Source organism: Zerene cesonia, chromosome 16 (assembly GCF_012273895.1).
Source record: "Zerene cesonia ecotype Mississippi chromosome 16, Zerene_cesonia_1.1, whole genome shotgun sequence".
In the NCBI taxonomy this organism is placed as follows: Eukaryota; Metazoa; Arthropoda; class Insecta; order Lepidoptera; family Pieridae; genus Zerene; species Zerene cesonia.
The window spans coordinates 2,006,539-2,018,556 of NC_052117.1; the positions used below are offsets into that span (position 1 = coordinate 2,006,539).

Here is a 12,018-nt window from a genome sequence, read left to right on the forward strand (position 1 = left end):
AACATAAAAACACTTTTAACACATTTCTGCGTCAACAGTGATAATTTTAAAATTAAAATGTATCTGTTCTTTTTTCGATGTGTCTTACGCAATACCTAGCTCCAAGGGTTTCATCCATTTAATGTTATTCTTTTTGTGTTTTATAGGATATTGTTATGATTTTATTCCATTAACCTTAATTACAAATTGGGATTGTACCTCCCCACCAGTGATGTTGGTGGGTCTTTGATAAAATAATTATATTTAGTAATTAAAAAAGATATAGATTATGAAATAAATCGCGATTAATATGAATAATTAGGGTCAATGTAAACACGGAGAATTGTATATTTTACCATACTGATTAATAAACCGATGTCTTTTTCTTAATTTTATAGCGATTACACTTTTATTTTATTGATAACTAGACATATGATTTAGATGAGATTCGATAAAGCATTTAATCGGGATAAACAGTATCCTATTACCCAAGTCAGCTCATACCCTGTCTATATACCAAATGTCATCATTCCGTTCAGTAGTTTCAGCGTGATTGACGGATAAATATCCAAACTAACAAACTTTCACATTAATATTAGTGTGATTTTTATTTACCTATAAGATGCCATTTAAGTAAAGGTATTTAAATTTAATCGACTTAATTTTGAAACTTTTTAATTCCAAATGCTCTTGTATCAAATGTCTCAGAGATCTTATATTAAATGACTCAAATAGACAATATGAATATATACACAATTTAAAATTTGTTTAACAACAACGGCTAAGATTTCTAATCATTTTAATGCTTTTAGGTGTCCTTCCAAAATTATTCGACTATCCGCCAGTTCTTATAGATATAAGCGAAGTATCATCATTGAAACAATACGAGTTTGACCAAAATCTTATTCTTGGCGCTAACATCAGTCTAGAGGATTGTATAACCATATTCACGAATGAAGCAAAGAGCAGGGATGACTTTGGATATTTGGAGCAGTTCAGGAAGCATTTAGATTTGGTCGCCCACATTCCTGTTAGGAGGGTAATTACGTACATTCGTTTTGCAAACTTTCATTGAATTAAATTTTTTATCTCTATGGGAAGGAAATCTAAGATTTTTAGTCTCTTTTACGATAAGAACTAAGTCGCATGAGCAGTGATAATTTATCTCGATTCAAATTATATCACAATCGATTTGCCATAAACGTGTTTTTATGTATAACTAGCTGCGCCTCGCGGTTTCACCCGCGTAAGTCCGTATCCCGTAGGAATATCGGGATAAAAAGTTGCCTATATGTTATTCCAGTTGTCCAGCTGTCTACGTACCAAATTTCATTGCAATAAGTTGAATATTTTTTGCGTGAAAGAGCAACAAACACAACCGTACAAACTTTCGCATTTATAATATTAGTAGGATTATGAAAGTAAATGGATTGATACGCATAATATATATTATAATTGTAGAAGCTTTAATTTGCCGATTTTCACAAATTTTTTTCCCATTATAGATTGCTTCGTTAGCTGGAAACCTGATGATAAAACACTTGAAACCAGAGTATCAATCCGACATATTCCTCCTGTTCGAGAGTGTGGGGGCTATTGTTACAATAAGTGAGTGACTTCGTGTGCAAAGTTCTAATAACCTCAAATCTCATTTTGAGTGCTTTAAAAAGTCTAGAATTTACGGAAATAAATTTAGAATTGCAGCAATTGCTGAGCCAATTATCCATGAAACATTAAGTGAAGGAAATCTTGTAATCAAAGTTTTTTTATAAATATTGTCAAACTATTATAAGAGATTGCTGTAATATAAGTTTTAACATGTGTGTTTGTCAGTTTAATTAAACAGAGAATGTTCTAATAATACAACACTTAATCTCATATATTGTATTTTTTTCTTTAGATTTATGTAACAAACTTAATTCTCCTTATACATAATTTGAATAATTTTAAAATGTATAATACTATTGATTTTTAATGCAATTTAATTTGCAAAAATACAGAAGATTGACTGCGCCCCGCGGTTTTACCGGCGTAAGTCCGTATCCCATAGGAATATCGGGATAAAAAGTTGCCTGTATGTTATTTTAGTTGTCCAGCTGTCTACGTACCATAGAATTTCATTGCAATCGGTTCAGTAGTTTTTGCGTGAAAGAGCAACAAACACACACACACACACATCCTTACAAACTTTCGCATTTATAATATTATAGTAGGATATTAATTAATATTGATGTGGCGACAAAAATGAGTTCGAATCCCCGAAAAGGATCACCGACGATCTTAATTTTTTTTTTCTTTCGCCACAGAAAACTGCCAAGAAGAATTAGCCCTGACCCTCTCAGAGTTCCTGGCTCATGACATGTCAGGATGGCTGATAATAAACTTCAAACTGCCGCCGTTGAGTCCTCGTTATATTTATAAGACTTATAAGGTAAATTATATACAAACTTATACATGTCTAACCAATTAAAGTACGTACCTATAATCATCAAATCATATATATGTTACAAGTTATCACGAAATCTTAGATATATGTAAAAAGAAAGTCAAATAAAAAAGTGAAAGCAAAAAGTGTTTGTTACACCCTTTATAACGCAAAATCGGCTAACTGAATTTTAATAATTTTTTATTTCGTTGTATCTGTCGTTGTTGGGATTAGGATAATAACTTCAAAAAAAAAAGCTTACAAAAAATGTCCATTTAACAGGGGGCAAGCCTCTAATACCTCTTTTATTATAGTGGGGAAATCTTGCATACCCACGACCCCCGGGGTTGGAGCCGTGGGTTATGTCGGATTCTTACCGACCAAAACCCCACTGTGTTCCGCAGCCGCTTCAGTGAAGGGGCCACGGGAGCTGGTTAAAATTCATCCGCGACCCCCTCGGCAAGCCTCTAATACCTACTAAATATATATGAGTATTTTTCTAGGTAACTCCACGAAATCAAAACGCGTTGGCCATTGTAAACGCGGCGTTCAATTTCAAATTGAACAAAGAAACAATGCTAATAGAAGAAGCTACTATCGTTTTTGGCAATATATCAGCACACTTCAGTCATGCTGTAGCAACGGAGCGTTATTTGGCGGGAAGAAATGTATTCTGTAATGAGATATTGTCAGAGGCGATACGTCACTTGGAACAGGAAATTGTGCCCGTGGAAAATCCACCAGAACCCTCGCCCATGACGAGGAAGAAATTGGCTATCGGTATATTTTATAAGGTAAGTTGATTATAATTAACTTTATAATATACAGCGATCTATTACAGCATGAATGATCCTGGACGGTTTTGGTAGGAGCTTTTTTAAGAATCCTTGAAAAAAAAAAATTAATGGTTTGGAATAAAAGTAGTTACTTATATAAATAAATAAATAATATAATTATAATGACTTTATTGTTTTAATTCATATTACTCCTTTGAGAGTCAAAATTCAGAAACAACTTTTGGTCTGTCGCATTTACATAGTTTATATTGTATGCTATGGTTGTATAGGTATACCTTAAAATTGCCCAAATTATGAAATGCTGGAGAATTTCTTAGTGTTCGCATTTCATTTAAACAAATAAATCGTGGCATTTCACGAAATTGCCACCCACGATTGGCCATATCCTGTATATAATGTGTCATTTATCATATAACTTAAATATCAAACGTAATTATACTTTTAGTTCATCCTCAGCATCGCCCCACCAGACCTTTACCCGGGCAGATTTTCCTCCGGCGGCACTCTAATAACCCGTCCGCTATCTTCCGGGATGCAACATTATCAAACGGACCCATCTTTGTATCCTCTCAATCAGCCAGTGCAAAAGTTAGAGGGGTTGATACAGAGTGCTGGCGAAGCTGAATATGTAAATGATATTCCGCCGAGCCGCCATGATGTGTTTGGGGCGTTTGTGCTGTCTACTGTTCACTCTGGACGCGTTGATGCATTTGACTATGACATTCTTGTGAGTAATGTACTTTACTATATTCAGAATGTGACTGGAAATAAACAAGAATTTTTCTGACAGAACACTAAAAGGCATTAAAATTGTCGGAACTAGAACAAGTTTATATGGGACCACATGGGAGGCATCAGTTTTCAAATAATAAACAATAATAAAAATCGGTTCATCTAGTAAAAAGTTATCGACTGTATTTTTTTATTAACTACAAACACAAAATACAGTCGAACTGATAACCTTTTTTTGGAGGTCGGTCGAAAAACAATGTTTTTGACAAAATAAAAGTGTATCTCAAGCACTAGTTATTTTAAATGTGGCTTTCGCTACAGGAATGTAGGAAAATATGATATCCCTCATTTTTAAGGAGTCATCGTCGAATGTTCTTTTTAACGTATATAAATTTGTTATAAAACTTATCCGCTAATGATATATATCATAGATTAGACCACGTTGTTCTACAATATGTTATTTATTTACTACTCTCCAGTCCCTCTAAATGTTAATATTTACAAACACTTACCTTCACAGAAAGAACCAGGCGTTATTGCGTTACTAACAGCTAAAGATATACCAGGGGTGAATTCATTCGCATTCCCCGGTATACCACTCCAAGAAGTCGAAGAAGAAATCTTAGCTGAGAACGAGATAAAGTTCTATGGGCAGCCTATTGGTATTCTTGTAGCTGAAAGTGAAAATCTCGCCGTCATAATGGCGGATAAAGTTAAAGTGACTTACAAAGATGTTCCCAAAGCTCTTCCAGTTTTGACCATAGACGAGGCGAAGAAAGACCCTGATAGGTATAAAGCTGGGGAAAGCGATGAAGAGAAGATTATACCGAAGGGATCTGGTCCGAATGTTAGGAAAATTATAAAAGGTATAGCTAAAATAATGTACAACATGCTGGGAACTCTTGGTTGTTTGTTTCAGTAAAAAATTATCACAGTAGATGATCGCTTATATATTTTCCCAATGATTGCCGCTGCTAAGTGTAGAAAATTGTTTTTAATTTATTTGATTTCAATTAACAGTCTTTACGTCTAACATAATTAGAACATAACGACAATTTTTAACAAAATATGTTTCGACGAATTCTGAAGTAAAATAGTGTTTTATCCCAACAAATTGGAAAGCAATTACAAAAAAATAAATATTTAAGGTAAATACGAGATTGGTGCTCAATACCACTACTACATAGAACCAATATCCTGTGTGGTGATACCAGTGGACAAAGGTCTCGAGGTGTACAGCACTGCGCAGTGGATGGACCTGGTGCAGATTTGTGTGGCCCGCTGCTTGAGTATGAAGGAAAGCGAGTGAGTATAGGGGAAGAAAAATATGCACTTATGTTTCGTGCTCTAATATTGAATAGGGGGCTCGTTTGGTAGTATAGAAATGGATTTCATTGGTGTTCGATGTAATGGATATATGAATTGTACACATTATATGTACTCTACGTTTAAGTTGTGAGAAAAGTATTTCTTTATGGTTTTTTTAGGTTAGTTTAGTATACAAAATGTATTAGGTTTATTTTATTTCGTACTATGTGTGACTATGATTATTTATCACGTATTTATATATTTGATGCTATTACTTGAAGAGAAGAGAGTTATAATTATAATTTTATAATATAAATTGATATTTATTATTGATCATTGTAAATTATTATTTCAGTGTTCTCGTAAAGGTTCGTCGTCTGGGCGGCGGTTTTGGCGGCAAACTGAGCCGAAATGTCCAAGTGGCCACAGCTTGCGCGATAGTAGCAAGGAATCTTAACCGACCGTGTCGCTTCATCTTACCGTATGGAACTAATATCACGTCCATGGGGAGGAGGGTGCCAGCTCAGTGTAATTACGAGGTACCTATTTTATTTTAAACAATTAAACAATTTAAACAATTTATTTATTAATTCAGCTTGGGTGTGTTGTTACATATACGTGGAACTCTCCTGATAAGTTTAAAAAACCTGTAGTAGGAGAGTTCCCTCTTCCTCAATTGAAGATTACATGTGCTGTTTTTTGTTTATTTTCTATCGATTAAATGATTTTACTGTAATAAATGGAGAGAATACATATAAGAGTAAATAAATAAATAAGATAAAATAAATAAAATAAAAAAAAAATAATAATAGTAGTAATAATAAATATAATTTATATAAATATAAATACTCATATTAAAATAATATAAAATAATGTTAAATTTGTAACTCTCGTGCAGTGAATTTAGTATTTTTAATATTTTTTATTAAATAATTTACACTATCAAACGTTCGGCGTCTTCATAAGTTACACTTTTAAGCCAGTTGTGCACTGTTTTCTTACAATCCGCATAGGACATTGTATACATTTTTAAGATTCTATTAATTTTATTATATAATTTTATTGACTGAGAATGGAATTGTCTAGAAGCAAAAAGTGTTTTTGTAGTAATTTGTGGTATTACTGAGAATGGTATCCGTTTTTTTAATAACTTAGGATCAACTATTGTAGTTTTATGTGTTTTAAGAATGCATTGCTGAATATATAATTTTCTTACGGTGAGAACATTTGCTTGATCATAAAGTGAATCAGTACTATACATCTTATTCTTACGTAATATAATTTTTAGAATGCATCGTTGAGCCCTTTCTCTGCTTATAAATTTTGATTTGAAGGTTCCACCCCAAATTGTAATGCAGTATTAAAGTATTGATTCCATTAATTATTATTTATTATTATTTAATGAAAGTTGCGATACCGTCTGTATGTAATTTTTAGTATATTGTTAAACAATATACTTTTCTGGAGTTTGTTTCTATTTTTTATACATTTTAAAATACCTGGATTAATCCAAGGTTTTAAAATTCTTTTATTAGATGAAATTTTGAAAGTTTTTGTGTATTTATATAAACAATCTGTTATTAATTTAATAAGTTCATGACATAAAATATTAGGATCTGTTAGACTATTTAGGTAAATAAGGTCAGTTTTTTGTAAGTCAGAGAGTGCCTGTGAATAGTTAGTTACAGTTTTAGTGATATTACTTCTATGCAATATAAATTTATGAAATAAACTAATTACTGTCATTTTGTGATCAGTTATCGTTGTATCTAATATTGCAACTACGGATGTCAGTTTAGCGGACGAAAAGTTAGATATGACGTGGTCCAAGCAGCTATTTATTCTTGTATCATACTTGTGATCAGGTAATAAGTTGTGTGAAGCCAGCATATCCAGATAGATTTCCGAAAATTTGTCACTGTAACCTTCGATAATGTTAATATTAATATCTCCAATAAGGACGATGTTTTTTGAAGAAGTTATTGAATTTAGATAGGCATCCAGAGAATTTATAAATGTGATAGGATTTCTTTCTGATGGAGAACGATAGATACCAATAATATTCAATTTAGGAGTAGTGATTTCTAAGCATGACGCGCCTTGAATTTTTATTTCTTTCATTGAATGTGTGATATTTTTTTACAAATATTACGACCACAAATATTATAGTAGAATACAAATATTATCATTTTGATTGATCTTATTACTAGAACTATAAGTGGTATATGCTGGTTTAATCGGTAATGGTTTATTTTCATTAATTCTACATTCTGTTAAAATGATTATATCAATAGAGTGTTTAAGCATGCTAAGATTAATATCAAGATCATCTAAGTTACTGCTGTTGTTGTGGACACTCCTAATATTTTGGTGAACGATAGAGCAGGTAGGTTTTTCACGCGACATGTGGTTATACAGCTCGGACAATGAACAGTTGACAGCGATTGTGTTATGCAGATTGTCTAATTCATTTAAGATATTGTTTTGATCATCCATAATTGGGATATATAGCAACTGAATGTGTGGAGTGTTTTTGTAATATACGAATGCAATAGCATATTGAGGTAAACAATATTTTTTTCAATACAAGTAGATGAAATAAGTCTATCATAACGTAATACGTTACAAAATGATTATTATGTGTATGTTTGCAGTACATAAATACCACAGTTAATTTGATTTTATAACTTATATTAGATAGTGCGGAATATGAGTAATAAGTATAATGAATACATATAGTGTAATGAGTATTATAAATGTAATAAATATGAATGTTATGAAAAAATATAAATATGAATAACTTACAGTTTTTTAGTACTATATAAAGAATATTCACGGATTAAAATACCAAAACTAGTCATTTCTTTCTAAGATCTTGAAGTTGTGCTTCTTTGTAAATAGCAAGTACTGGCGAGTCGTCGTCGCGTCTTAAGTACACCTTTCCATAGTTAGTCCAACAATATTTGTAGTTATTGGATTGTTTAAAGTCTCTGGCCAAAAAATATGATCTTGAGTAATGAGATGTAAGATTTTCCGAGATAAAGATTGGTATATCTTAGTTGGTTTGAAAGCCTAATTGTTTCGCACTTAATTTGTTTGATTTATTTTTATAATTATAACTTTTTGCTGTTCGCAGTAAGTCATCTTTTATGAATGTGTTAGTGAATTCTACGATTAATGAACTTCTTTCTTGCTTTTGCTTTTTAGTGCGAATTATGTCTTTAATTTCTGATCTATCTATATTTACCTTTAGGCAGTCTGATACCGTAGTAATCATTTGCAGAAGATCGTTTTTTTTTCTCTTTCCCTGTTAAAGGAACGTTTCTTATTTCAATGTTGGCTTTTCGTTCAATTCGTTGATTATCTTCAAGCTTGCTTTCAAGTAAAATAATTTGCTCTTTATCTTTTTTTCTCTGCATTTCCAGTTTTGCTACTTTAGCTTTAAGCTCAGTGTTTTCTTCTAAGAGGAATTCTAGTGTAGTTTGCACGCTGTTACTAGTTTGTTGGATATCTTTTACAGTCTCTAAAATTATGTTAATTTGTGAGTTTTGCGTTTCGATTAGTCCATTTATTAAACATTTCACTTCGTTTTTTATATCCGCAGACATATTTTGAATAAGTTCAGAAGTACAAAAAGTATCAGTTGGCGATCTTCTTCTTTTAATACGAGAAGCAATATATGTGGGCTTTCTCGACTCATCCTCAGCTGTTATATCCGGAAAGGAATTTGATTTTTCAGGAGTGCGCATCATCTTTAATACTATGTTACTGTAGCAAAGTGAGCACAGTAAAATATTATAAGTTATCGTAAGCTTGTAATAACGATGGAAATGCACAAGTTTATAACATTAATTGCGATAGTTTGAAATTTGTATATTTCCGTTATGTTACTTCGTAAAAATTCCAAGTAAATTAATCAAAAATAATAAGCAGTATTTTTATTACTTATTTATCAATTCTCCTTCCTTGTAGCCTAATCAATTATTTTTCTCTCTCACTCTCTCTTCTTAAGCTCCTCAACCTCGACGAAGATCGCGATCAATCAAAAAACAGTTTTGATAATTGGGCAAATTAGTCGTTAAATAATTTGCAAAGTACCAGGGCGACATACGAATGAAGCAGTTATAATGTATGTACTGTCCTTTATAATATTTCCAATAAAGCACAGTTTGGTGTGATCACTTGAGTTCCACACTCCACTCCTTTCCTTTGTAGATTTATTTTAGGTGCTCGTATCAAGGTACTAGGGCGCCATAAGTTCAAAAAGGTGTTCGGAACTGAGGTAATATTATTTGATGGATCGACAAAGAGGTGTTAAATTAGTTGATTTAAATAAACCACAAAATATTCATCAATTAGAAATAAACAATATTTCAATACTTGCGATCCACGATGTACTAGGATAGCATGAGTATACTGGAGGTATCGCCGTGTTTCCGATGCAATCAACGGCGTTGTGTGCGAGTACGTAGCACCTCTTCATGCACTATGCGTTCCTATTTTAATTGCTCACTTATTTATCACAAATATTTATTAATTGTATTTTTTAATAAAAGTAATAATTTCTATACACGTCTACACCGTACGGCGGTCCAAGAGGAAGAAGATATTTTTTTTTTTTTTTTTTTTTTTTATGAGATAAGACAACATACCTTATATGTTTTATTCTTTACTAGGTGGGTGTGGATGACGTGGGAAAGATTCAATACCTTAAAGCTATAATTATAGAGGATGATGGCTGTACGCACAACGAAGGCATCTTGTCATACGTCGCAGGAGGTTTCCCGAACTGCTACGATTCTAGCTTCTTTAGCCTGCAAACTGGAAGAGTTACTACTCAACGTCCTTCTAACACTTTTAATCGAGCACCTGGTACGTGAAATTATGTTTTTTTGAGGTAATCATTTCTTATGGGAGTGTAAACCACTTCGTAATGTAACACGTTATGGCACCAGTATGTCTGACTAGGCAGGCTTTATAGTTTATCTTAAAGAAAACTTGCTCCTATTTTCAGGAACATTAGAAGGTATCGCCGCTATTGAAGAAATCATGGAGCGCATAGCTTTCGAACTGAAAAAAGATCCGACAGAGGTTCGTCTAGCGAACATGAGGGCAGAAGACAATGATATACCAGAGTTGATAGAGAAGTTGAAAGTCCAAGCCGATTACGATAAACGGCGTGCAGAAGTAGACCAATTTAATAAAGACAACCGTTGGATGAAAAAAGGTCTACACATCGCTGTGATGCTCTTTCCCGTGGAATACTATGGGAATTATTCGGCTATGGTTTCGATATATCGTGGGGATGCAACTGTAACTGTCACTACGGGTGGTATAGAGATGGGCCAAGGAGTCAATACAAAGGCAGCCCAAGTCTGCGCGTACGAGCTTGGAATATCTCTAGATTTAGTATCTGTTCTACCAAGCTATTCCTTCGTTGCCGCTAACAATGTATTCTCGGGTTCCAGTATTGTCAGCGAAAGTGTGTCCTACGCTATACAACGGGCATGTCAGACACTAAGAGATAGATTAGCACCGATAAAGGCGAAATTGGTCAATCCTACTTGGTTGGAACTCATTCAAAAGGCTGGAGAGGAGCAAATTGACCTTGTAGCTGAGTATATGATGAACGATAAGGACCCCAACCTACAGGACTATAGTGCGTTTAATGTTACAATTTGTGAGGTACAGTTGGACGTGTTGCTCGGAAGGTTCCAGATAAATAGAGTCGATACGCTAGAAGATGCTGGTTTGAGCGCTAATCCAGCTGTTGATATAGGACAGGTACTAGTTTTTTAATTTTTGTATGGTTATCTTTTGTTATCAATTTGATTATAATAGTCCTTTTTATAAAAATATATTTGCCTATTTATAAACGTCAGGTCACGTACCCCCAGGTGGGTAATGGGACATATGCCTTATTCATGTGACTAATTGATCTAATTTCTTCCTGTTCAATCCAAAAGTGAAATATAAGGAATATGACGAAAATATGAAACAATATAATCATATGTTTTTGAACTGAAAAAAATTATTTATATCGATGATACAGTCTTTTATTTACAGGTGGAAGGAGCCTATATACAAGGACTGAGTTATCACACATTCGAAAATTTCGTGTATGATAAGCTAACTGGGAAGTTGTTAAATGATAGAGCTCTGAATTATGAGGTATATTTAGCCAAGGATATTCCTGTGGACTACAGGGTATATTTGAGATATAATTCGAAGAATACGAAAGGCGTATTGGGAGCCAAAAGTAAGTGTGAAAATTTTTAGGTTAGGGTTAGGAATGGGTAAATAACTTTTAACCAATATTTTTAGAAATTATAATTTAAAAATTTCTATCTATTTAACTTTCTTCTTGTATTGAAAAGATGCGGAAAACATAATTGTGTTGAATTATGGGTTTATATAAAATATCGATATTTCTTATAGCGGCCGGAGAAATGGGCGTGTGTACAGGCTATGGTATAACTTACGCCTTGCGGGAATGTATCAACGAATCCCGAAAGGATTCTGGTTACGATCTCTCAGTATATTACGATTTTGGTAAGAAACCCCCTTAATATAATATGGACTTAAATTAAGGATAGAATTTAAATTAAATGATATAACAAGAAATGCAATTAACAAATAATATTTTTTTTGTATTGTTATTTTCTCAATAAATAGGTAATTTCTTTCCTTTCAGACTTCCCCCGCAACACAGAAGCTATATTAAAAGCGTTGGATGTGAAATTGAGCGAATTTATATTGATGCCATAAACATTGCCT

General features: G+C 33.0%; 1 protein-coding gene across 1 annotated transcript in view; it reads left to right on the top strand.

Moving 5' to 3' along the window:
• LOC119832832 (indole-3-acetaldehyde oxidase-like) overlaps positions 1–12,018 on the top strand; it is a 21,341-nt gene extending 9,323 nt beyond the window's left edge. Inside the window, exons 5-17 of the mRNA XM_038356619.1 lie at positions 792–1,018; positions 1,485–1,587; positions 2,286–2,410; positions 2,908–3,198; positions 3,647–3,928; positions 4,454–4,799; positions 5,082–5,238; positions 5,597–5,780; positions 9,918–10,113; positions 10,256–11,025; positions 11,308–11,500; positions 11,680–11,793; positions 11,936–12,018. Of these exons, the coding sequence (XP_038212547.1) occupies positions 792–1,018; positions 1,485–1,587; positions 2,286–2,410; positions 2,908–3,198; positions 3,647–3,928; positions 4,454–4,799; positions 5,082–5,238; positions 5,597–5,780; positions 9,918–10,113; positions 10,256–11,025; positions 11,308–11,500; positions 11,680–11,793; positions 11,936–12,009 (3,062 nt within the window). The 3' untranslated portion in view covers positions 12,010–12,018. The remainder of the gene's footprint in view (positions 1–791; positions 1,019–1,484; positions 1,588–2,285; positions 2,411–2,907; positions 3,199–3,646; positions 3,929–4,453; positions 4,800–5,081; positions 5,239–5,596; positions 5,781–9,917; positions 10,114–10,255; positions 11,026–11,307; positions 11,501–11,679; positions 11,794–11,935) is intronic.